Below are 27571 nucleotides of genomic sequence, written 5' to 3'. Positions count from 1 at the left end.
AGTCTGTATCGGTGTGTCTCTGTCCATGGTCCTGTTCCGTTAGCCTGGTCGGGTGTGCAGTAAACATTGTCATTTGTGTGCATGTTTGTTTGCAGATTGTGGTGGCAGGTAGCCTAGTGGTTAGAGCGTTGGACTAGTAACCGAAAGGTTGCAAGATCAAATCCCCGAGCTGATAAGCTAAAAAGCCCCCAAAAATAAAGACAAGGCAGTTAAGCCACTGTTCCTAGGCCATCATTGAAAATAAGAATTTGTTTTTAAATGACTTGCCCAGTTAATTAAAAATATGAAATCAAAAAATAGTTTCAGTATTTTATAGTCCCAGAGTTGCCAAAGACCACTTCTGTCTGTGTGTTAGAGAGGATCCCTGCGGTGTCATCAAGTCTCTCTCTGCTGCGGAGCTACCTGGGAACAGCTGTGAAAGGCAGCAAACTTCATTTGTCACATACACCGAATACAACAAGTGTAGACCTTACCGTGAAATGCTTACTTACAAGCCCTTAACCAACAATGGAGCTCAAGAAGAGTTAAGAAAATATTATCAAATAAACTAATAATAAAAAGAAACACAAACATAACAATAACGAGGCTATATACTAGAGGTCGACCGATTAATCGGAATGGCCGATTAATTAGGGCCGATTTCAAGTTTTCATAACAATCGGAAATCTGTATTTTTGGACGCCGTTTAAAAAAATAATAATTATACACCTTTATTTAACTAGGCAAGTCAGTTAAGAACACATTCTTATTTTCAATGACGGCCTAGGAACAGTGGGTTAACTGCCTTGTTCAGGGGCAGAACGACAGATTTTTACCTTGTCAGCTCTGGGATTCAATCTTGCAACCTTACGGTTAACTAGTCCAACGCTCTAACCACCTGCCTCTCATTTCCTGCCTGTTACGTGAAGGCAGTAGAAGCCCAGGTAAGTTGCTAGCTAGCATGAAACTTATCTTATAAAAAACAATCAATCAATCATAATCACTAGTTAACTACACATGGTTGATGATATTACTAGTTTATCTAGTGTGTCCTGCGTTGCATATAATCGATGCAACGCTGGGGGATGATTTAACAAAAGCGCATTTGCGAAAAAAGCACAATCGTTGCACGACTGTACCTAACCATAAACACCAATGCCTTTCTTAAAATCAATACACAGCGTTGCCGCCTTCAGAGAAGAATTCTCCTCTCCAACAAAAAGCTGTGGCAGAGCAGGATCTTTGAAAGTGGCTTATGTTTGGAGACATTTGTCAGAATTCTGCTAGTTTCTTCTATCTTCTGTGTTTTTTTTTCCTCAGAAAGGTTGTTTTGATTTAGCCTACAGGAAATTACAGTTAGATAGAGAGGTGATGGAATCCAGGTAAAAGGTGGCGTTACCTAAGTGCTATGTGCCTCGTTGCTCAATCAAAATAAAGAGCAAGCCATTTAGGGTGAATTACAATGGAGAGAGCCCCTGACCTGAGCTTTCCTGTCATTGGACCAATAAAAAACAATCAAATTGTCAGTAGTCCAATCACAAGCCATCACCTTGTCAGTGGATCAATCAAAAAACACCCTTTCATTGGACCATTTACCCCTATGCCACTGCCAATGCTCCTGTAAGGCTGTAAATAATGTTCTGCTTTGTGGTTACAGGTTGCAGACCTTTTTTTCTCCTGTAAATATGCCCATAGAAATGTATACATTGAGCTTTTTCCATTATGGATGGTACTGTAGATGTGAATTGCAAACTTGTTGGACCTCTTTGCCTGTTGCCTTAAGGTATGAAGGAAGTTGGTTTTACCGGACAGAAATTAACTTCTTTTCATGAACCTCAGCCTTCATGCTCTCTTCCTATTAAGTTACTCCTCCTCTCAATCCCCCATCACTCAACCTCCATCGGTGTTTGGCTGGACTGTTTGCCTCCCACTTTCTATCAGCGACAGGCCAGTCCTGCACTCGCTGTTTTAGGAGAGATAATGATTCTCTTTTACCGGGAATAGGATTGCATTTTCTATTTCTCTTCCCTCACTCCCTCCCACCCCTCTTCTCCATCCCCCTTACCCTCTTGTCTGTTCAGGCGGCCGGGGCTCCCTCCACGGAAGCGCCATGCTATCACTCCACCGCAGAGAAAGCGAAGGATGAAAGACAAATCAAAACACCTTATTTCCCTCAGTCCCTCACGCTGTCGAGATTGAATTTGAGTTTTCTCATCTTTTCTCTCCCTCCCTTGGCCCAACCATCCACTCTGAAATACTTCTGAAACCAGCCACATTCACAACTTGTGGGATTGGGTATCGTTTGGGCATGAGGATTAAAACAAAGAGGAGCACAATGCAACGCAAGAACTCAAACCCGACTGCATAATGATCTACTTGGTCAGCCGCACATCTTTAGCGTTGAGACTGAAGGGTATTTCACTGACTTTAACATTGTTCTTTACCTAAATTGTTATGGCAATAGTTCTAGTTGTGTCGTCAATTATTGCATCAATGACTCTCCTCCCTTATTTTCCATAGCCAGAGTGGAACATTTACATGACAGGATAATCACGGACACTAATTTGAATGCTAAAGAACATTCCATTGAATTGTAGAACTTTGGAAGGAATCTCTCTTTAAAGAGCCACTGAACACACCGATTGGCACGTGTGTGTTTTTGTTGCTCATCAGAAAAACAAGATTTCAGTCTTGGAGGTGTGTTTCCTGACCGATTCCGCGTTTGGTTAATGATGTGTGTCCCCCATGAGACACTGTAGACACCGAAGCCCATTTCACTTTTTCAAAATACCCAGAATGAATCTAAGATAACTTAAGAAATCTGTAGTTCATTTTGTGTTTTTTGCCGAGGATGTTTTAGTTGCGCAATTTTACATCTAACTAAGGTTGTTTGGTGCAGTATTTCTCAAGTAAAAAAATGTGTGACGTGTTGTCTTGTGTAAACAAAGTCTGAGATGCTGGGCAGGTCTATCTCACTGTCTATGCTATTGGATAGAGACCAATCACTGCAGCTGTTCACATCATGTTAATAGCAATTGGACATCATCAAATCAAAACCCAACCTTCATTTACCCGTTGTGCTGTATGGATGTTCCAACATCCATTTTAGACAAGACTAATTTTAGGACCAAATTCATCCTATTTACACTTTGTAATCAGTTTTGACACTAGAATAACTGCTTCTGACTTATATTGATGCCACATGGGCCATTTTCAAAGGGATTTGTTGCTTTTTAACGGCAGTTGCTGTTTAAATCTGGTATGGGAGTTGAGACCTGGTCAGGATACCCCTCTCTATTTCAATGGCTTTAATAGCCGCTGACCTGTGTGGAGCGGAAAGAAAAGCAGCTGGTTAAATGCAGCCTCTGTGCTTTGACTGTGGGCAAACACAAAGGCCAAACACAAAAAGCAGCTGTGCCAGTACTGGCTCTATCCAGGGCCGAGCTGACCAGTGAGCACACTTCTACCCTGGCCTGGCAACCTTCAGCTGGCTACTGAGGCATGAAGAGGCGCCGCGAATATCCTAACAGACGTTTCCCTCAGATCATCTGCAGGTTGACTAATTAGTTAGTGAGTCTCAATGACCACTGACCAGACAGGCTTCTGGTTCTGCCTTGGTGATCACACAGCCCTAACTCACCACTGGATTTCATCCTCCCTTTCCCTCAGCCAGGTTTTTGTGAACGCTGTAGATGCACCGCTCGTAGATTGGCTCCGATCTCATGGCTGCTAACCGATTCATGAGCCAAGAGGCGAGACGGCTCCGCGACCTCAAATCAAAAGCGGCGGGTGCACGAGCCAGCCTAAATGGGCAAATCTACCAACCTGTAATATCCAAACAGGCATTTAGCGCTTAGACCTTCGAGTGGAATAGAATAAATGGTGGGGAGGTGCAGGAAGCAAGGGGGATCATTGGACGAAGGATGGACACGTGGCTGTAGTTTGGCTAGGCTACCTGGCTAGGCTACCTAACCCCCCCCCCCCCCCCCAACTAATCCCCCCCCCCTTTCATTTTCAATTATGGGGCGGAATATGAGTCTTTAATAGGGTAATATTTGTGCTAGCCCATTTGCTGTCACCCACCATAAGCCAAGATTAATTAGGCCATTTAGTTTAGCTTAAGAAAGCGTCCGCTGTGAGGAATGGTGCATGGGACCAAGGCAGAGAGCTAGATTCAGCACAGTCTTCTCCCTGTCATACTTCATCACAGCTCGCTCTCTCTCCTCGGGGTTCGTCATGATTTCGGCACACCTGCTTCACTTTTCTTGTCTCTCAGCTGTTCTTGTCTGTGGTTTCCAGAGTGACCGTGATCTTAGACTGCCAATCATGTGCATATGTGTGTTTCCGGTTCCACTCACCTCTTGACTACTTGGGAGTTATTTTAAAGGCCTGTGTCTGTGCAAGGTTCTGCGTATTTGTATATTTTATACTGTACTCTTGGAGAACTGGCTACTCGGGTGAACGGTGCTTGTTTAATAAAGTTAGATCAAAGCTGAATCAATGTCTGCAAGATCACATGTTCTAAATGTATGGTGTATGGTACACAGAATTTCCCCCTTAGGTTACATAGATGCCCCAAGACTGACAACTAGCACATTGGACTGGGGGAAACTTGTTGGACTGGGGGGAAACTTGTTGGACTGGGGGAAAACTTGTTGGACTGGGGGGAAAACAAACTAGGATTCAGAAGGAAACAAATCCCATAAGAGAATGTGATTATTAACAAAGAGCATTGTTTTCTAGACCAGAGACAAACTAACCACTCCCTTAGATGTTCATATCTGGGCCTGGATCTGGGCTATGTTCAAGATCAACACCACATCATTTAAGACTGGAATTGGAAGGTTGTTTCCAAATTTTACTGATGTAAACTTTGTGGTAATATTTTGGTCATATATTTAATATAATAAAATAAATCATCAAATGTGTTAATAAACAACCTTATAACAAATGCTACGTCAATTCATTTAAAAGGTTCAGAAATTTTAGTTTTTCTTCGTTTTTGAATGAAATAAATAATGACTGCTGATAGTAGATCATGTTCCTCTTGAGATATTTAGTGCTCACAGGTCACCCTTCCGTTCTACTGCGTATTCTTGATCAGTGACATAAAGATTTCAGTATGATCTCAGTAAAGATCTGTGTATAGATTCCAGGTCTTTCCTTGATGACTGATTGCCAGAAGCTGCATTCACCTGCGGAGAACCATCTCGCACAAATACCAAGTGCGTGAACCCAATTCTGCTCGGCTAGAAATCCATTGGCTTTGCTGTACTGTACAACTGTCTGTGTACTGTAGTGCATTTTCTACTGGAGGATAAATGGCTGTGTGTGTCACGCCCAACTAAAAGGCCTGTCCATGTCAATAGCTGTATATCTCCCGGCAGGCAGCTGGAAATGAGGTCTAATCGGACGGATATTAAAGTCACAATAGACTGCTCCCGACTATTACGACCTGTCAGCACCGGGCCCCCTCTCCTCTCTCGTCCAGATTAGTTTCCACCTCTGAATATTTATACACTCACCGTAAGCTTAACCTGGCTGTGTCATTTTCATCTCAACACACCGGGTGTGTGTGTGTGTGTGCGTGTGCGTGTGTGTGTGTACATATGAATATTTCGATTTTTATACACTTTCAGCAGCCCTTGCCCGTAGGGAAGAGACCCTGACACTTCCCCAACATTTGGTCCCCTCTATTATAGTTATACTTGTTTGTGTGTGCACATGGGCCCGTGTGTTAGTTGTGGTGGAGACATCTACAGTAGGTTGAGTTTGACTGACCGTCCCTTCCTCTCGTTGTTCTCAGGTGGAGCCGGAGCTAGGCAGCCCCGGGCCCAGCAGAAACTCTTCACCATGGATGTGGATGAAGAGGAGAACATGAGTGAGTCTGTCTGTCTGTCTCTTTGTCAAATTGTCTGTCTGGCTGTCCATTTGTTCCCTTAGCTGATCCCCTGCCTAGACACACACACATACGAAGGACACACACACACACGAAGGACACACACACAGTGCATATACAAAACTGCAGAACTCGATATTCCCACCACAAAAACTTTAATAAATGTCCTTGGATTCAACTTATATTGCTCTATGCACACCCTTAAAACATTTCAGCCTCCCTCACATATTCAAATTTAATTGGACATTTTTGAAGGAATCTGAGCCCTGAGCTCCAGCAGCCAAGCCTATGAATTGAGTGTCTGTCCCTACATCCCCACCACTCTGAACAGACAGAAGAAAATGGCTGCCTGCCCTAATCCCATGATTAAATGGATGGTTACCATTGTAGTCACTCACCGGTTTCACACTGAAGACCTCTGACAATGTAACCTTAAGATCCTTCATTACAATCGGCCCGTTTCCGTATTTAGATTTCCCCTGATAAGCAGGTATGCAATGAAGTTCAATATCAATCCAACTCTTAGGGGACATTTTTCCAAAGCGCCAGCAACTGACTCAAGGCAGAGGGGAACATTTCATGGAGTTCTGATACTGGAACTGCTGTTGCACTATTTATCTCCAGACTTGTGAGACACGTTCAAGATAGCTACTGTACACAGAAATATTTCTCTGAGCAATGGAAATGTGTAATTTACTTGGAACACCAGGAGCAGTTCATCTATTTTTGTATACTCAGTCTTTGCTCACATTCGTACCAGCTGCATGCCAGTTTGAAAAACAATGTTCCAAACATACCCATGGATATTCTCACTGACATTCAGGATACTGTACATTGAGAGAGGCATAAGCCTAAAAAGATTATGAAAGCACTCCACTGAAATCGACGAGACGCTTCAGTCTTCTGTAGCTATACTGCAATAAAAGTCATTAAATATTAATTGACTCATTAAGTCAGCAATTTCATGTAATCCCATGACCACTCCTTTTAGCACTGCCAATCTTACTATGAACAATTCTTTGAATAATTCTCTGAAATTAATCCATCCATCAAAATAGATGAGAATGTCTCCTCTCCATGCTATATTTTCGTGTGATCATTTTCACAACCCGCTCCTATCAGATTCCCTTCTTTTTAGAAAATGGCAAAAGCCACTTCTTCATTTTACAGTATTCATGCCTTTGGTCATTCTTCTTTGTACTTGTTTCCACAACCATCCCACACACACCCTTGTTAAGATTCCTTCCTGCCTGGCTTGTGCATGGTTACCCCAGAGTCCATTATTCTGTACTGTATGTATTCTGTATGTGACAATGATACTCCCCACTTCAAGACCTCCTCCCACTCAAACACATCCATGTTACACTAATATATAGTTGAAGTCGGAAGTTTGCATACACTTAGATTGGAGTCATTAAAACTCGTTTTTCAACCACTCCACAAATGTCTTGTTTACAAACTATAGTTTTGGCAAGTCGGTTAGGACATCTACTTTGTGCGTCATGCACAAGTCATTTTTCCAACAATTGTTTACAGACAGATTATTTCAATTATAATTCGTAACTATCACAATTCCAATGGGTCAGAAGTTTACATACACTAAGCTGACTGTGCCTTTAAACAGCTTGGAAAATTCAAGAAAATTATGTCATGGCTTTAGATGCTTCTGATAGGCTAATTGACATAATTTGAGTCATTTGGAGGTGTACCTGTGGATGTATATCAAGGCTTACCTTCAAACTCAGTGCCTATTTGCTTGACATCATGGGAAAATCAAAATAAATCAGCCAAGACCTCAGAAAAACAATTGTATACCTCCTGTATACCTTTCCAAATGCCTGAAGGTACCACCTTCATCTGTACAAACAATAGTACGCAAGTATAAACACCATGGGACCAAGCAGCCGTCATACCGCTCAGGAAGGAGACGCCTTCTGTCTCCTAGAGATGAACGTACATTGGTGCGAAAAGTGCAAATCAATCCCAGAACAACAGCAAAGGACCTTGTGAAGATGCTGGAGGAAACAGGTACAAAAGTATCTACATCCACAGTAAAACGAGACCTATATTGACATAACCTGAAAGGCCGCTCAGCAAGGAAGAAGCCACTGCTCCAAAACCGCCATTAAAAGCCAAACTACGGTTTGAACCTGCACATGTGGACAAAGATTGTACTTTTTTGAGAAATGTCCTCTGGTCTGATGAAACAAAAATATAACTTTTTGGCCATAATGACCATTGTTATGTTTGGAAGTAAAAGGGGGAATCTTGCAAGCCGAAGAGCACCATCCCAACTGTGAAGCACGGGGGTGGCAGCATCATGTTGTGGGTCTGCTTTGCTGCAGGAGGGACTGGTGCACTTCACAAAATAGATGGCATCATGAGGTAGGAAAATTATGTGGATGTATTGAAGCAACATCTCAAGACATCAGTCAGGAAGTTAAAGCTTGGTCGCAAATGGGTCTTCCAAATGGACAATGACCCCAAGCATACTTCCAAAGTTGTGGCAAAATGACTTAAGGACAACAAAGTCAAGGTATTGGAGTGGCCATCACAAAGCTCTGACCTCAATCCTGTAGAAAATGTGTGGGCAGAACTGACAAAGTGTGTTTGAGCAAGGATGCCTACAAACCCGACTCATTTACACCAGCTCTGTCAGGAGGAATGGGACAAAATTCACCCAATTTAATGGGCCACAATTCACCCAACTTAAGTTAAACAATTTTAAGGCAATGCCACCAAATACTAATTGAGTGTATGTTAACTTCTGACCCACTGGGAATGTGATGAAAGAAATAAAAGCTGAAATAAATCATTCTCTCTACTATTTTTCTGACATTTCACATTCTTAAAATAAAGTGATGATCCTAACTGACCTAAGACAGGGAATTTTATACTAGGATTAAATGTCAGGAATTGTGAAAAACAGAGTATACATGTATTTGGCTAAGGTGTATGTAAACTTCCGACTTCAACTGCATATATTAACGCACATATGTGGACACATTGCATTTCGAGTGGAGGATATATATTAGTCTATATATAGAAGAGAATTGGAAATCACGTGAGAGCAGGATTGCTATGTTTTGTCTTGTTTCTGGGATGCATTTTAGTGTGCACCTCGCCACCTGTCAGAAGCTAAGGATTCTGTTGTTGTTCAGGAGTCGTCGGAAACCCCAACAGAGCCTCACAATTTCAGAAACCTTTAGCCTCTTATGTAGTTCATCTCGTTTGAAAATACATTAATTTAATATATTTTGGTTTCATACTTTGATTTTCTTAAGTAGAGCTCTGTGTTACCAAGAGGCAAGTAACAGATATCATAGAAATGAGGTTGTGTAAAGATGACATGAGTGGATCTAAAAGCGTTCTGATACTGGCACCAAATCTCAGGTTGGACCCTGCCATCCTCGTCAGACTTTGTTGGCCTTTTTCTCCCTCCTTTTCTTTCCTTTCTGCCTGCATCTTATGATACCCAAACTCCACCTCACACTCTTTCCTGCACCCTCCATCCTCCAACTAAACCCTTTCATTTGCACTGCCGGTTCTCTCTCCCCTGAGTTCCGAAAGGAGTAACCTATCAAGCCTTTGCTGGAGGATGTTATAAATGAAAATTTTGCCAACATTCCGTCCACTTTGCCAACAGGACCTGGTGATGTGTGCTCCTTACAATATTCTCCAGCTGCAATTCCACTATTATGAGCACTAAAGCACTAGCTCAGCACTCTAGGATATAGCGCCAACCTATCATTAAGGCAGAAAGAACAGGTCATAACATCTGCCCATAAGGTAAAGATCAGTGTGTGCATATGCGTGTGTGCGTACCCCAACTCTTCCACATCTTCCCACCTGACCCCTCCCTAAACTGACAAATATTAACCAAAACCCTCCCTGACAAAAAGGCCAGGAAACGCAAATAGTTCTCTCTTATGTAGAGGGAGGAACTCACTGTTTATGTTGTTAAGCTGGCCTGATTCTTACAATATTTCCGCATCACTGATTTCCCCATTGATGTAATAATTGCATGTATTGTATAGATGAAATCCCTCTTGCCATGTTATAAAATCCAAGAATGTACTGTCCTATCAATATTACAATTTATATTTATGACATGTGCTTCAGGCTATTTTTCTCAAACGTCATTTCTAAATGGATTTTCCTTTTAGATATATGTTTGATCCTTTGGGTTATAAATGCATTATCAGTTAAGCCTTACCAAATAACGATAACACACATCACCAGGTCAGTTCCAAAGAGTGATATAGGAACCTATAAATTTTACATTTACAAGATCCTGCAACGAAGGCGTTGTAAGTTACTCTTTCTGGGCACCGCAGGTTCGAGCAGCACCGACGTTAAGGAAAACCGTAACCTGGACAACGTCTCCTCCAAAGAGGGGGCAGCTGTAGGCGAGCAGCTCCCCAATGGCAGTGGCGGGGGCAGCAGGAAGCGCCCCCTAGAGGAGGGCAACAATGGCCACACGCTGTCCAAGTTCCGGGCCAAGAAGCGTAAGAAAACACCGGGCCCGGTTCTACCAAAAAATGCACTTATGCAGCTGAATGAAATCAAGCCGGGGCTACAGTATAAGCTGCTGTCTCAAACAGGTCCGGTTCATGCTCCCGTGTTTGTCATGACCGTTGAGGTCAACGGTCAACTGTTCGAGGGCTCAGGTCCGACTAAGAAGAAGGCCAAGCTGAATGCGGCAGAAAAGGCCCTGCGCTCCTTTGTCCAGTTCCCCAACGCCTCCGAGGCGCACCTGGCTATGGGCCGGACACTGACAGTCAACACGGACTTCACATCTGATCAGGCCGACTTCCCAGACATGCTCTTCAATGGGTTTGAGACGCCCGCACCACCCGAGGACTCCTTTTACCTGGGATCCAATGGCAGCGGCTCCTTAAACTCGCTGGGAGAGTATCCCCTGCCCTCCACGCCAGGTGCTAACCTTGCCCAGGCACCGTTGCCCCCTCCCTCCTCCTTCACCTCAAACTCGAGCGGAAAGAATCCCGTCATGATCCTCAACGAGCTGCGGCCGGGCCTCAAGTACGACTTTGTGTCGGAGAGCGGTGAGAGCCACGCCAAGAACTTTGTCATGCAGGTGTCGGTGGACTCACAGCAGTTTGAGGGCTCTGGACGAAACAAGAAGCTGGCCAAGGCCCGGGCCGCCCAGGCAGCCCTCTCAGCCCTCTTCAACATGCAGCTGGACCAGACACCCTCCCGACAGCCCATCCCCAGAGAGGGACTGCAGCTCCACCTACCCCAGGTAAGTTCCCAAACCTAGGTCCCTCTGAACAAGCCAAATCTGCCGCCAGTCAAGGCCCTTTAAAAACAGGACATAGAACATAGAATCTGCAGTCACTCTACATCTAATGTTTTCAGGCACCGAGCAAAGGCATCAGAGCTTCCCCAGAAGCCAAAACACTTATGCAAGGCTTTCTCAAACACTGTTGTGATTTGGGATTTTTTAAATGGGAGTGCATTACACATTTAGGAATATCTGGATATGTTTTGGTCAAAGAAAGCAATCTGCTGAGAATTTCAGTGTTTGAGAATAGTTCTTATGTCATACTTTAAACTGGGAAAATGTACAATAGGCTTATGTAGTTTGAAAGCTCTGAGGACACAGAGGTATTTTCACTACTGGAATTAACAATATCCCTCTCTTGTTGATTTCAGTTAGATATCCTTTCTAGATATTACAAACGACAACATCTGAAAGCCTTTTTAATCGCAATGCGTTCGAGCGAATCTAAAGAATCCCAGTGTCAGTCGCATGCCTTTACTAGCTCATATCTTGAAAAGTCCCCACTGGAAGGTTCAGTTCTCTTGCCAATCATTGCTGGATTTGACATTCATTGAAAATGTAGATGAAATGATCAGGCCCGACGAATGATACAAGATGAGACAGGATATCAAAATGTGCGGTGCTTCAGTGGTGAAACGGTTGTGTATACATGTGAGACATCTATTTACACATCTCCTAATTGGGCTCCCCTAATCGGCAGCTGAGATAAAATCTCTATCTTATTTAGCATCGCACTTTTTTTTTTGTTGTGTTGAAAAAAACTATATTGGCTGTCCAGGCTATTTTGTACCTAGATGTGGGACCTATTTAGCACTGTCAGGGCTTCTCAGAGTTTAGAGTTGGGGTTAATTCCATAGGAAACTTGAAATACAATTATTTTAGTTAAGTCATGTTTTGCATCACTTGTTTAGCCTAAATAAAAGCACTGTTTCTGAAGATGTCTTGTATACAAGATGTCTTGTATAAGAGAAACACTTTCGATATCGAATGTGATTTTGCTTCAAATGTAATATGACGACCGTGGTTAGGGCTAGGGCTCAGTAACGGTTTATTAGGGTGTTGTGGCTGGAAGTCAGATTGCATCTAGATCCACTCCTTCCCTTAGGCTGGATTTGCACTCCACTAGGCGTGTTCCGTAACCACTTTGTGACTTTCACACGGAGGGCTCGGCTCCACACTGAGTTTTGCTACTTGGAGTGCTTGGTGGAGTGTAAACCCAGGCGTAAAGGTGCTCAAAGAAGGTCTCCCTTTCCAAAGACTGTCAATATCCTAGCGCTGGTTCAGTTTTATATGAATTGGGGAGTGAGGATGGGGATTGGTTTGTGATTTTTCATCACAGAAGTGACTGTCAAAGTCGTGCCAGTGCGTGCAGAGATAGTGCCGTCTGGACAGGAAAGCAGCTTGTGGGGCACACTGTCAACGGCTTCAATTGTCTCCCCCCCCCACTTTCTTTCTTTACTCTCCCTCCACTTGTCATCGGTCTGCTTCCTTCAACCCGGGCAGCTCGTGTCAACGATGCTGCACCCGCTAATTGGTCTATTAATTCTCTGTCGGTTAATATTTATTAAATGTACCTTCAGCCCAGCTGAAGCGGTCGCTCCATATGGACGGGGGCTAATTGGAAAATCAGGAAAACATGAGTGATAGAGTACTTTTTTATTGCCAGAATGGAATTGTTTCACTGTTTTTGGCTGGCTGTTTTGTTCCACGACGGATAACACAGACGTCCACGCGTTTCAGTGCTGCCTGCAACCAATTCCCAGAAGTCAAATTATCCCACTCCAACTGGGTGACTCTGAAGTACTGCGGAAGTAATATTTGGACTAATCTTTTTAATTTGTGCCTATTCAGCCGTCGCCTCTCCTTGGCAGTAATCATTTTCCTCTGTATTAGTAAATGGATAAAAGCGAGCAAAAGGAACGGCCACTGTCAAGGAAAAGAGATGCATTAAGTCCATTCGAGGTTCCTGCTGAGATTCGATTCCATATATGCCGACTGTATAAGACTTTTGGCTCAAATGAGGACAACTCACATTTCTATCCTTAATATTCTTAATATTCTATGTAGACAGCTGCTCGTCGAACATCTCATTCCAAAATCATGGGCATTAATATGGAGTCGGCCCCCCTTTTGCTGCTAAACAGCCTCCGCTCTTCTCAGAAGGCTTTCCACTAGATGTTGGAACATTGAAGCAGGGACTTGCTTCCATTCAGCTACAAGAGCATTTGTGAGGTCGGGCACTGATGTTGATTAGGCCTGGCTCGCAGTCGGCTTTCAAATTCATCCCAAAGGTGTTCGATGGGGTTGAGGTCAGGGCTCTGTGCAGACCAGTCAAGTTCTTCCACATCGATCTCAACAAACCATTTATGTATGGACCTGGTTTTGTTCACAGGTGCATTGTCATGCTGAAAGAGGAAAGGGCCTTCTCCAAACTGTTGCCACAAGGTTGGAAGCACAGAATCGTCCAGAATGTAATTGCATGCTGTAGTGTTAAGATTTCCCCTCCAATTTTCCACCGGAACTAAGGGGCCTAGCCCGAACCAGCCCCAGACCTTTATTCCTCCTCCACCAAACTTTACAGTTGGCACTATGCATTGGGGCAGGTAGCGTTCTCCTGTCATCTGCCAAACCTGATTCGTCTGTCGGACTGCCAGATCGTGTGATTCATCACTTCAGAGAACGCTTTTTCACTGCTCTAGACTCCAATGGCGGCGAGCTTTACACCGCTCCAGCCGATGCTTGGCATTGCGCATGGTGGCCTTAGGCTTGTGTGATGCTGCTTGGCCATGGAAATCCATTTCATGAAGCTCCCAACAAACAGTTCTTGTGCTGACGTTTGGAATTTGAGTGTTGCAACCAAGGACAGAGGATGCAGCTCTAGCAGGGCAGATTTTTTTTTAAACTGACTTGTTGGAAAGGTGGCATCCTATGACGGTGGGTGCCACGTTAAAAGTCACTGAAAGTTTTCAATAATGTCTGTCTATGGAGATTGCATGGCTGCGTGCTTGATTTTATACACCTGTCAGCAAAGCCGAATCCACTAATTCAAGAGGTTTCCACATACTTTTTTGTATATAGTGTATGTGAATACACTGACAGGTGACGACTAGTGCTTGAGGGTCTATAATGTCTACTCTGCTTAGTAAGTCCACATGGCTGACTGGCATGTGTGCGTGTGGTGGAATATGATGAAGTTGTCCCTAGATGCTGGTCTTAGGTTTAAGTTAGAGCTTTGATGTTTAAGGATTTGGGAAGGATAAACTATTTCCAAACAGGCAGCCTGTACCTGAAGCCTGTGCTCGTTGTGTTGCGTCTCTCACCTCTACAGGTTCTCGCCGACGCCGTCTCTCGCCTGGTGGTGGACAAGTTCAGCGAGCTGACGGACAACTTCACCTCGCCCCACGCGCGACGGAAAGTCCTGGCGGGAGTTGTCATGACAACAGGTACGCTTTATCACTCCGCCTAATGGGAAAACTTGACGTTCTCCACCCTCGGAGCGTTGCTGTGTCCGCCGAACAGTACACCACTAGATTTGTACAGGCCATAAAACCCCAGCCATACTGTCAGCAGGAGGCTAATGTGTGTAGATGGGAGGAAATTAATCTTCTTACCATCACCTGTCAATCAGGGTGCACATCAAAATCTTCCTTTTGTGGGGTCCATGTCCATGACTGGTGCTGCTGTTTATCATTGGCTATGTAAGCCTAATTTACTCCATACAATTTACAAAAATGTAATTTCACGAGTACACACATTTCTAAAAACCTACATCAACCCTCATCAAAAATATAATAAAATGTCAATGAAATGGAATAATGATAGAAAAGTAGAAACAATAAACACAAATGGCTTTTTATTGAATGTAAAGGTGAATTTTGAACCTCTCTGATCCCCACCCCTAGGCACAGATGTGAAAGAGGCCCAAGTGATCTGCGTCTCCACGGGCACCAAGTGCATCAATGGCGAGTACATGAGCGACCGTGGCCTGGCACTCAACGACTGCCACGCAGAGATTATCGCCCGCCGCTCGCTCATCCGGTACCTCTACGCCCAGCTAGAGCACTTCCTAAGGTGAGAAGTTAGGCCATTGAAAACACAAACACACAAAATGGCTCCCATTTTGATTAGAGTCTTGTTTGTTGAAGCCTTCAGTGGATCATGAAGTCCTAGTAAAAGATGAATTTGCATTTAGTCGTAAAATTGAGTTCACTGTTGCAATGTTGCTTAAATTGCAGCATGGAATTCCTTTTTTTGTTCTTGCTTCAGCGGATTTCTTTTAGTTGTTTTTATTTTCTGTGACATTTGGAGCCACTGCCAACACTTTGCACCCCTCCCCCCTTTCACCCTCTGTCTCCTAGCAACAACAAGGAGGAGCAGCAGAAGTCTATTTTCATGCGCTGTGACAAGCGTGGCTACCGGCTAAAGGACAACGTCCAGTTCCACCTCTACATCAGCACCTCGCCCTGCGGAGACGCACGCATCTTCTCGCCGCATGAGGCCGGCATGGAAGGTATGAGGCGCACCCTCCTCCCCGCTTACCTGTGATAGTAGTAGCTGTTACCAAACCTCTTGCTGACCCTTCTGTGCCACAATGTACAATGATGGCATGATTCATGCCTTCTTCATCAGGTGCATATGTCAGGCTATCCAGCGCCTGCACGATGCTCTTCGATGTGAATGCGTTCTGCCATTAAGTTTATATGAAGCTTTGAATCTTATACTCATTGATACATTTGTGATACACCTTCATATAAACACGGAAACAGCATTTCCAACCATACGCTACTTGCTCTTAACCGAATGCAATTCGCTGAACTATCTCTTAAATGCAAGGCTTATTGTGATTCACTCATTGATTCCATATGACTGTAAGCTTATAATGTCAATGGCTTAAATTTCGACGCTAAGTGAACATGTACATATAGGGCCGTCCCATTAGTTTTGGTGGCATGCCATCTTTAGTGACCTTGTCCCATGTGACAGCCAGACTCAATCAACCCCCACGTCAGCTCAGTCTCCATTCTCCTCACTTAGCTGGCTGACACATTTTCTTATTTAATCTTACGCTTGTTGAGAATTCCATATCGGAGCTTGTTTATTTTATTCAATTAACTCCTGTATGTTTTCCTCTTATGCCTGGATTCATTTAATTAGAATTTCATTTTGAATGTCCAAATGCGTATTACAAACCCATTTCAACAAGTCTGTTAATTAGTGGATCTTTGTCCATGTTTCCTCTCTCTCTCTTTCTCTCTCTTTCTCTCCCTCCCTCGCTCTCTCTCTCTCTCTCTCTCTCTCTGTCGCTCTCTTCCTCTCTCTCTCTCTCTCTCCCTCTCTCTCTCTCTCTCTCTCTCTCTCTCTCTCTCTCTCTCTCTCTCTCTCTCTCTCTCTCTCTCTCTCTCTCTGTCGCTCTCTTCCTCTCTCTCCCTCTCTCTCTCCCCCTCTCTCTCTCTCCCTCTCTCTCCCTCTCTCTCCCTCTCTCTCTCGCTCTCTCTGATTACTCACCCTCTTTATATGTCACATATAAATGCTTCTGTCACATTGTTTCCCGGCATACGCAAAAACACAAAAGGAAATACCCTTGTACAATTAGCCAGTGGATTGATTAGGCTTGTTAGCCTTTTTGAATTACTTTCCAACATGTAGAAATGCTGTGATTAATAACAATGAAGTTGTATTTAAAGTTATTGTCTTTTGTACCCTTCGCACTGTCGAGATGATTTGGTGTCACATGCCCTAGAAGACCACAATGGAAACAAGTATCTTGACTTTTTTTGTGTATGTATCCTCAACAATTTTGGTATATGCATCTTTTGCCTGGTGTAATATTTTATGCATTATAAATTGTCAACACAGCAGATTTCATTTCATTTAAGAGTGTACAGGCGGCCAGGATTGCTTATATATTTCTGGTGCTGATCATCAATGTCTTATTGACCGCATTCATGAAAATGTTGATTTTATGTGATACATTTCAAAGAAAATACAGAAACTGACTGAAACTGGTTTAGTGTTAATCCATTCATCCATCTGTCTTCTCCTTGTCCCCCTCCCACAGACCAAGGAGACCGCCACCCCAACCGGAAGGCACGGGGCCAGCTGAGGACCAAGATAGAGTCTGGGGAGGGGACCATCCCTGTGAGGACCAGCAATACCATCCAGACATGGGACGGGGTGCTGCAGGGAGAGAGGCTGCTCACCATGTCCTGCAGTGACAAGATCGCAAGGTAACATGGCCTTGTGTCCCCTTTTGGTATCCTTTTCCTCACATATCCTCCTCCAAAGCCGGCAAGATTGTGAGACACCACGTAAAAGTGGTGTGTTTCAATTCAACAATTTAATTGGACATTAAACAGAGTTTATATGAATTTGACTCTAATTCTTGCACAGTATTTGCACTTGGAGGTGGAATCCTTACAGTCAGTAAGCTGCTGTTGTGGTAGATACAGCTGCAGTATATAACCAGAGTTAGGCTATTGGTGTCTGTGTTAAGGTGTCCGTTAAGTCGATATTAGTGCAGGGTGCGGATTCACCCATAAAGTTATGGTGGTGTCTGCCAATGTGTGCCGTGGTAATGTCACGGAAATAGACAGATAAAGAGGTGTCAAAACACACACACACACACACACTCTGTCTTCCTTCAGTGTGCTGTGACAGCGGGCTCTGGCATATCTACCCGCTACCCCAAAGAACTTCACCTACACACACAAGAACACACACACACATATCATGCATTGATGTAGAGTATCTATCAGCCACTTCCACCCATATAGCAGACTCAGCGTTGCCTCTTTAATGCATATGAATCACTGATGTATATTAACCCTGTATTGCTGATTCTATGTATTGGCCAGTGAGAGGTTTTGAAGCCACCGCTCGGCCGTATTGGCACTCCCCAGAAGAAGTTGGGTCATGCCTAGATCGCATACAGCTTTTGTCAAATTTGACGTCAAAAGTTTAATTATTTTTATATTTTAGATAACCCTAACCCTTTTCCTAACGTTAACCTAATTATCCTTACCTGCAACGTTAATTCTCCTAACCTTCTGTGTAAGTTCTCCGAATCCTGCTACGAAAAGTCAATTTTGACAAAAGCTGTATACCTTCTAGACAAAACCAAGGAGCAGGTTTTGAATGGAATTCTACAGTATTTCAATTAAATGTTTCAAGGACAAAATGACATGTATTTAAGTATGTTTTTGTTGTAGTGGAGACAGTAACATTAGTACTTTCAACAAATTATACTTAAAGGAAAATATTTGTTTGTATTTCTTAATCTTTTATTTTTATGTTAGCTCACATAATAAATATAATTATGCATTAAGGTGTCTGTAATAGAATAAAAGTGGCAAAAACAAATGTTACATTCATTTAATTAATAAATGCATTTCTAAAGCTTCCAAAATATTTTTTTACGATGGTGGGGATATGTCAAGATGGAGGCACGATGGCTTTAAAACAGCGCCCACTGATAGTCATCTAGTGTACATATAAATCATTGATAGGAAAAGCTTAATGCTTGATTAATAACGGTTTGGTCAAACTAGTTATTGATGTACTTCTGTAATTGCAATCATTTAGTGTGTTTTCAGCGAGTTTGGTTTAGATTGGCCTATGATAGACTGCAGAAATTACATCCAAGTACAACAATAATATTGTACAAATTATTAATGGAGGATTGCAAAGTTGTGTAGTGGCCTGGTTTTCTAGAGCAGTTAGTTGTTTTATACAGTACCAGTCAAAAGTTTGGACAAACCTACTTATTCAAGGGTTTTTCTTTATTTTGACTATTTTCTACATTGTAGAATAATAGTGAAGACAACACAACTATGAAATAACACAAATGTAGTAACCAAAAAATGTTAAACAAATCAAAATATATTTTAGATTTGAGATTCTTCGAAGTAGCCATCCTTTGCCTTGATGACAGCTTTTCACACTCTTGTCATTCTCTCACCCAGCTTCATGAAGAATGCTTTTCCAACAGTCTTGAAGGAGTTCCCACATATGCTGAGCACTTGTTGGCTGCTTTTCCTTCTCTCTGCGGTCCTAACTCATCCCAAACCACAGTCACCCAACCTCAATTAGGTTGAGGTCGGGTGACTGTGGAGTCCAGGTCATCTGATGCAGCACTCCATCACTCTCCTTCTTGGTCAAATAGGGCTCCCGAGTGGCACAGCGGTCTAAGGCACTGCATTTCAGTGCTAGAGGCGTCACTACAGATACCCATAGTCCCATAGGGCGGTGCACAATTGGCACCGCGTCGTCTGGGTTTGGCTATTATTCTACAATACAAAAAAAAAAAATTGAAATAAAGAAATACCCTGGCATGATTAGTTGTGTCCAAACTCTTGACTGGTACTGTAGGGATAGCACTTAGTTTCTAGTAGTTATCCTGTATATCCCACTTTGTTCAGGCCCAGTCTTATTGGATTCAGGCTATATCAGGGGCAGCTGAATTGATGGGGTCCAACCCGGGTGTTTTCGCAGTCAGCCCATGACCCTGCTCACTGTCCACAGTCAAGGTGCAGCTATCTATCCCTCCCCATTAATGTACGATGCAATCTACTCCGTAACTCTCCCTCCTAGTCCCTTCCTCCAATTTCAATGCCAACAGGAGTGTCACACACCTAATGTTTTTGAGTAAGCATTAATGGCCTTGCTATTATACTATGTAACTCAAGATGACAGTATACAGGTAGCATGTGCACTAACAGCTAACCTAGCTCATAGCCCGATTAGAGCAAGGCATAGAAAGTGTCACCACTTTACAGACTACCCTACACTTGTTCTCTACACAACAGGTCCTCTCCTAACCTAACCATTGCAACTAAATGGTGAGGTGGAGAAAAAATGCCCCTCCTGCCATCTCTTCCTGTACGAATGATTAATGACTCGGCGATGGCTATTTACCTAAATGCACTAGCTCTGTTTGACTTAGCCCTGCAATTTCAGTGTGTTTTTTTTTACACCTTTCTCCTTGGATTACATGGCCTGCCCGGCGGCGCTAAGGTGATGGAGGTCTAGTTTACGGCTCCTTCCCTCCTGCTCCTGGCTCATTAGAAGTGTTACTCTCCAGAGTTGCTTTTTCTTTGATAAAGCAACTGATTGTGAAGGCCCTCAAAAGCCCCAATCACTTGAGCTTGGTCGCCACTCTCCCTTTAGAACACTGAAGTGTGTGTGTGTGGTGCGTTGGTGGGCGAGTGTGTGTGTGTGTGTGTGTGTGTGTGTGTGTGTGTGTGTGTGTGTGTGTGTGTGTGTGTGTGTGTGTGTGTGTGTGTGTGTGTGTGTGTGTGTGTGTGTGTGTGGTACGTTGGTGGGGGAGTGGGGTGTGTGTGTGTGTGTGTGTATGTGTGTGTACATGTGCATGCGTGTTTTTGGAAAAGAGGTGGTGGTATACCAAGAACAGTGGTATGTTTTGTCTGATTATGTTTTTTAATTGTGTACCCCAGAGCCTCCATGGCCACTGAGTTTAGCTGCTATCACAAGGGGCAAAATCACATAAATCAAATGAGGTGGGTGGGTGGATGGACTGAACAACAGTAATGATACAGTCCAACTATCAACCCCCCCATCGCATATGGAAGACGTCCCTGCCGGGGGCTACTGGAAAACGAGTGGTCTCCGAGACTCATGTCTTGACTGCGTTTCTAGTCGGTGGCTTAATTTCACACACTCTCACACACACACTGCCTCGGGTCAGAAGGAGGCAGGAGCGGCAGTTATCAAAGCTGTTTGTCAGGGTCTTGTTTCTGTCATCTGGTAATGGTCTGCCTGCGTGTGTCCTCTTCGAAGTCGTCGCTCGCCAAGGCAATTGGTATAGCTTCATAGAGCGTGTGGAAGGAAATGTATGGCAAAGATGGGACGGCTAATGTAACAACATAGAATGTAGGGTGAAATAAATGCAATTGGATAGTTCCGAGTCAGAGCAGCCATTCCTATGTGTGTGTTTGTGCGGGAGTGTTTGTGTCTTTATGCGTGCGCACTTGTACGTACGTATGTGTGTGTGTGTGTGTGTGTACTTATGCGTGTGTGTCCCTCTGCTGCAGATGGAACGTGCTGGGCATCCAGGGATCTCTGATGAGCTACTTCACGGAGCCCATCTACTTCTCCAGCATCATCCTGGGCAGCCTGTACCACGCCGACCACCTCTCCCGGGCTATGTACCAGCGCATCGCCGACATCGAGGACCTGCCCCAACAGTTCAGCCTCAACAGGCCTCTACTGAGCGGTCAGTACCCTTCACCTTTAAACTTCGACTCCTTTACTTCTTTGCCCCCCCCGCCCCCAATACTCTAGCGCCTAGACTCTCATGCGCTCAGGGTCGTGTTCATTTTGGGGGACGCAACAGAACATGTTTTAAAACGTTTTGCCACAGAAAACAAAAAAACGAGTCGAAGGTAGTCCCTTCCTGTTTCAGTCCCTCCCCGTTTTTCACCCGTTTGGTGGTTAATGCCCATGACACGGGCGTAGACTCATGCCAAAGAACACTCCACGCTAGACTAACTCAAGTGCCACCGCATGCACATTCAAACACTCCAATACTTTCAACACTTTGCTTAGGTGGCTAGGAGGAGGCTTAGTTGGCCTCTTGTCTGTTTCCTCACGCTTTCTGTGTGAAGACCAATGCAACCGGACACTGTGACTCCATGGGCAAACCCACAGTAGGCACAAGGGTAAACACCAATCATGTATAAATGTCTACGGTAAATACCCAGCAGGACCGTGGGTAATCACATAGATGGGTCACCTACCGTAGTCTTATTGAAACACGGCAGTTGTCATCTGAGGTGACATTTACTTACCCTTCCTGTGTGAGTTTGGATAACTTCATGCCCTTTGTGCCAAATCGGTGGAATCCATGCAGCCATTTGTTATAAGGTCAGATCTGTTTAGATATTCTCAAAATATTTATTTGACTCCAGGATTTTTATTTGTGATATTTCATTATATATCCCTTTGTCAAGTTGTTTTGCGGCATTTGGAACCGGCTATGTGTTCTATAGCACATACAGCTAAAATAATGTGCATTCCCCCTTCCATCCCACTGTCCAAACCACCTCCTGTCAGGTTAGGGGCTAAGGCAGGGTGAGGGCTACCTAGTAACAGCATATTGTCCTTTATTTTTTCCATTGCACGGCGCTTTGAAATGTGTTTCTATGGTGTGCCTGAATGAACATGGCCATGATCTCCCTCCAGATCTCACACAATGCAATAGCTGTCCCAACTGGTGCACTCAACTTCCTTCCCGCCTACCTTACCCTCTCTCCTCTTCCTCCTCCTCTCTGTCCCCTCCGATGACTCCCTGAACTGCAGGTAAAGAGATAATGGGAGGGTTATTAACTTTTTTTCCGCTTTAGGGAGTTTTGCCGTGAAGGAGCTTTGCGCTGTGGACGCTCAGCATTTAGCCCTTTAAATCATAATCCCCCAGCCAGGCAGCCCAGTGCACTGCAGAAGAGAAAGGAACCGAGGCGTTTAACACCCTCCACTGAAAGAAGGATTTATGCCTCCAATCTATCTTCTCTCTAGGCCCCTGCTTGGAGGAGCACATGTACTGTAATAGAGGCTTTATCCCAGACACACTAGGTGGACATTGTAGCATCATGTTTTGATGGGTATTTTGTTAACGCTATCTCTGACAGATGCTGCTAGGACAAAGACTGTACAAAGACTCGCGACTTTGACCCGTCGTGCCCTCGCTTGTGGAGCAACAGCTCGGGTTAACCACGATGAGAAGCCTTCACCAAAACCTGAAGAGTCATATGCTTTCATTCAGAGTGAATGCCTTGCTCTCAGAAGGATAAAGCGGGCATGAGTCACATTTGCGGTTGGTTAGACTTGCGTGCTTGCTTTTAGAAAGGGGAGTTAACTTTCAGAGTTAATGCCTGGGCTCGTCATTGAATCCCATTGGCTCAGCCTTGCATGCTCACTGTTAGAAGGTGGAGTTAGAGCTGCTGAGTGAGTGGCTATCTGTGATTCCAGGCATCAGCAACGCAGAGGCGAGGCAGCCGGGCAAGGCGCCCAACTTCAGCGTGAACTGGGCAGTGGGCGACCAGGCGCTGGAGGTCATCAACGCCACCACGGGCAAAGACGACATGGGGCGCGCCTCGCGCCTCTGCAAGCACGCCCTCTACAGCCGCTTTATTCGCCTGCACTCCAAGGTACGGAATGGTTCGACACACACACACACACACCACAACGGCTCTCCTTGAATTTGTGTTTATGACTATCAGCACTACTCACAGAGGATGTGGGCAGCATTAAGACCAGCTGAAGCACAGATCAAGTGGTTGTACGTTTATGCACTGTACAAGTTGCTCCTCAATATCCTATTCAAAGTAGTCTTCTGCGTATCTCAACATCTGTTTTGCTCCCCTCCCCACACCAGTTGTCATCCACACTGAGGATCAAGGTGTCCAAGCCCAGCTCGTACCACGACGCCAAGGAGGCGGCTGTAGAGTACCACAACGCCAAGCAGACGCTGATCAAGGTCTTCCACAAGTCGGGCCTGGGGGCCTGGGTGAAGAAGCCCATCGAGCAGGACCAGTTCTCCCTCAACTCCTGATCAGGCGATTAGGGGGGAACCTCTTCACTCAACCCACCGCACCCCAACCCCCCTCTCTAGACATGAGAGAGGCTCTTTGAATCTACCAGCCACTGAGACTTCACGTGTGTGGGTGTGCGTGCGTGTGTGTGTGCGTACATGCGTGTGTGTGTGTGTGTCTGTCTGAGTGTGTGTATGAGAAATAATGCACGTGGTTCTGGCCTCCTCCCTCTGTCCCCAATCACTCTGCTCTCATTCCTCATCGCTGTGACGTCATCACTTGCTGTGTCTGTCTGTTTGTTTTAAAGCAACTAAAATTCAAATACCTTTTTATGTCCTTATGGCAATAAAAATGTATGGTATTTTAAACTGGAATCCTTTTTAGTCTTTTTTTTTTGTGTAAGATTTTACATGAGGTTGTCCATATACCATGTAGTTACTATATAAGTACTTCTGTAACTAGAATGTACAATGATTGGCCGGATTCCATTTCTGTCATTCAGTTAAATATAATTTCACTAGGAAACCCAAATGCCGTATGACTTCATGGTATATTTTTTTTACGTATTGTGAGATTTGACCTTTTCTTTTCCTATTTTATTACATTCTTGCCCCTGTATTAAAAGCACATAGGACATGATGCTAAATACTCATCCAAAATGGTGGTTACAGTCATTGAATCATCATTCATTTGAAATATTCTCTTGTGAACATTTTACGCTTATTTATTTATTTGATGACGATGTTGGTCATTGAAACCATTCCCATTCCTATTCCATACTTGAACAGGGGCCCTGGTGGAGGCTGTTGATGATTCCCCTCGAGTCCTTTGGCCTAGGGAGTTTAGGGGATTGGGTAGGCGCTGCACGTTTTTTCTTATTGACTTAAGCCATGGCTTTGCATGGGAACTGTCTCCGAGGTCTGCAGAGCTGATTTGGTAGGGAACCACCAGGATCTCCTCGAGTGAATTTTGAATGCCAGCATCTTATTTCTGCACAGGCAGCTTCAAAACAGTTTTCTCTCTTTGTATGTGTTTGTTTTTGGGGAGGGAGGGGCTTTTGTTTTTAGAATTGAAATTGACTCTTTTTTTTGTGAGGATTGAAGGATTGCACTGTAACTGAATAATGACAGGAATGAAGTCTTTCCATCAATGACACTGCATAGGAGCTACATTACACCTTCATAAGCATGAGCCTCATGGACATTATGCATCCATGCCCCGGGCATTTATAAATGCTTATGTTAACAACCTCAGTTTGATATGTCATGGTCATGCTACACAATACAAGTAAGGTGACATAACACATCTTGTGTCTGGGGTTGTTATGAAGGTGTAAAGTAGTCCATATGTCATGTCATTCATAGAGAGCTGGGAAGAGCTTATGTCATCATTTAAATACCTTTTAAAGGCCCAATGCAGCCGTTTTTATATCAATATCAAATAGTTTCCGGGTAACAATTAAGTACCTTACTGTAAAGATTTTTTTTTAAACAAAAAGCAAGAATTTTGTTGGACTTTCTGGGAGTAAACTAGCTGTTATTGGCAGAGAGGTTTGGAACTTTCTTTGTTATTGGTCTATTAACCAATTTACAGCATGTGATGTCACCATGGAAAGCCAAAACTCCCACCCATGCAAACCTGCTGATTAAAAAGTCCTGTGTAGATTGTATTTTCAACCAGCAACTATCAGGAAATAACACTGATCAACATTGTTTCACACTTTTCTAGTGTTAGTTTAATCAGCTGTTGTACACAATGATATAAAACACAGGAAAAACTGCACTGGGCCTTTAAAGGCAACACGAATGCTGATTGCTCATTGTGTGAGTAAACTTCCAAGGGAACACAAAGAAACGCATGAGAGTTTTTACAAAGCTGAGTTTGGTACCACCCACCCACCAAATGACCAATCTGTGTATGCTCGCTCCAAGTCCTATTGGTCCATATACCTGGGTATTCTATAAGCCCTGTTCTCCACTGTCTGCCGTGTGCTAATCTTTTCTATTTCAACTATTTCTACAACATGATAAACTCTGGATGCCAGTAATGACAACTTGGTCATATACCTGTAATATCAGCATTGTACATTTGTTTAATATTGAACGTTGTGCGTTGCACTTGATGGCCAGTGACAAACCACAATTTGAACCGACACGCTGCAAAGGGATTGATATTATGAGATATTCTTTACTTAGTGTATTTTTATATCCAATATATTTGGTTCAAAACAGCAGGGGAAGGTGTTTGGTTTGAGTCCCAGCATTGTGTGTGTCGTGTGTGTGTATGTCTAGAGTGAGGTGAGTGTGTGTGTGCGCATGACACAGCTCGATAAACGTCATAACAGGATATTAGAGATTGCTGTGGAATCTTCACCAAAGATTATGTCCTTGTGTTTTCCCACAATTTTCTTTTGAGCTACAAAATTTAAAAAAATGGGAATTATTTTTTTAACACCTGTGTTTCTCACACACAAATTGCTGATTAAAATATTACAATGTTTTAGTTATTGTACTTTCATTTGACCAATTTATTTGATTTGTATAGAACAATGGGTTTGTGTTCTGTTGTATTCCAGCTTCGTGATGGAATCTTACTTGTCGGGCTCTTTCAGTATATCTGTAGCTGTTGATTACCAAGGTGTAAATATTGTGAACCTCTCTGATGTTATATTGCTGTGGAATGATGGGGATAGGATTAATACTGGTTAAAAATGTGATGCCTGTGCAACTATTCTTCCTTCACTGTCTAGTTCTTGTTCTCTTCCCCCCCCCCCCCCCCCCCCCCCCATGAAACTGCTGGGATGTATTTGATTTGTTTTTGTCCTTTACTTAGAACTCTTTTAAAAAAGCTAGTCAGGTTCTTTCACTGCAACGGCCAGAGATTTGCTAGTCATTGTAGAGCAAAAGTCAAATGTCCTGTGTTGCTGTGTCCTTGTGATACAAATGTATGTTCGGAATCATGTACGTCCCCCCTACCCCCACCGACAGAGGGGGAACCATGCCACGATGCAGGCCTCAGCCAAGAGAACTGGATCAAGGTCACAAGCAATATAACCCCCAACGCCCTTTTTAATGAGGCCCAACCCGGAACGGGAGCAAAAAGAATGGCTCCCCTCCCCCTCTGTTCTCCCCATTGTCGTAATCTCTTTATAAACTGACTGTCTGAAACTTTCTTTAAAGACTGCCTGCTTCTCTATAGTATGTTCCTCATTTTTTTTGACTGCACTAAAGATGTCAATCGATGATGTCATGACACAAACCGTCCCCCAAAATGGACAGGTCGAAACTATTTCCAAGAAGCTGAACTGCAACCTTATAACCTAGTGGTCCCAGTGGTCTATAGTCCCCAGTCGGTCGTTTGGTCAAGACAGTCGGCCGCCCTGACCGCGTGGTGACTGGTGACTGTTAAGTGGTCCCTATGTGGTCCACTCGGGTGGTCAGAGAACTCCTCCACCCTCCTCACCCCACGTCCGCTGTGCAACCTGTACCCGGACCACCATCTTGCATGTGCTCCCACTCTGAAGCTGCACCTAAAGCATGACGACATACTTTTAAAGGACTCGTATGTAGAAAAATAACGGATAAATAGATATATTAAAATGAGCAAAAAAATAAATAAAGGAGACCATAGTTTACTTTCTTTCGCGGAAGTTGTGTCATTCTTTGCGACGTGTGCGTGGTTGTATACTGTTGTTGTGCGGAACGTATTGAGCCCATGAAACACACAGACTCCTTATCAGCAAGCAGCCTCCCATCTAGCCCTTATCTTTCTGCACCATCCCACGCCGAGAAGAAACCACGCCAAGATCTAAAACAAGCGCTATATTTTCACATAGAACATTGT

The 27571-nt window shown here is 43.8% G+C and overlaps 1 protein-coding gene across 5 annotated transcripts in view; it reads left to right on the top strand.

The window, feature by feature from the left end:
* adarb1b (adenosine deaminase RNA specific B1b) overlaps positions 1-27367 on the top strand; it is a 164779-nt gene extending 137412 nt beyond the window's left edge. For 3 of the 5 annotated variants that reach the window (XM_031805485.1, XM_031805486.1, XM_020461596.2), the window contains 9 exons: positions 5786-5860; positions 10216-11141; positions 14512-14626; positions 15086-15254; positions 15542-15693; positions 17242-17410; positions 21233-21414; positions 23166-23344; positions 23572-27367. In XM_031805485.1, coding sequence (XP_031661345.1) covers positions 5833-5860; positions 10216-11141; positions 14512-14626; positions 15086-15254; positions 15542-15693; positions 17242-17410; positions 21233-21414; positions 23166-23344; positions 23572-23748 — 2097 coding nt within the window. In that variant the 5' untranslated portion in view covers positions 5786-5832 and the 3' untranslated portion in view covers positions 23749-27367. The remainder of the gene's footprint in view (positions 1-5785; positions 5861-10215; positions 11142-14511; positions 14627-15085; positions 15255-15541; positions 15694-17241; positions 17411-21232; positions 21415-23165; positions 23345-23571) is intronic. The other 2 variants (XM_031805487.1, XM_020461597.2) reach the window with 1 other exon arrangement.
* Positions 27368-27571: the final 204 nt, after the last annotated feature.

The sequence above is a fragment of the Oncorhynchus kisutch genome, linkage group LG26 (assembly GCF_002021735.2).
Source record: "Oncorhynchus kisutch isolate 150728-3 linkage group LG26, Okis_V2, whole genome shotgun sequence".
Lineage (NCBI taxonomy): Eukaryota > Metazoa > Chordata > Actinopteri > Salmoniformes > Salmonidae > Oncorhynchus > Oncorhynchus kisutch.
Note: the sequence above shows the minus strand (reverse complement) of the source record. Positions and strands in the feature narration are given on the sequence as shown.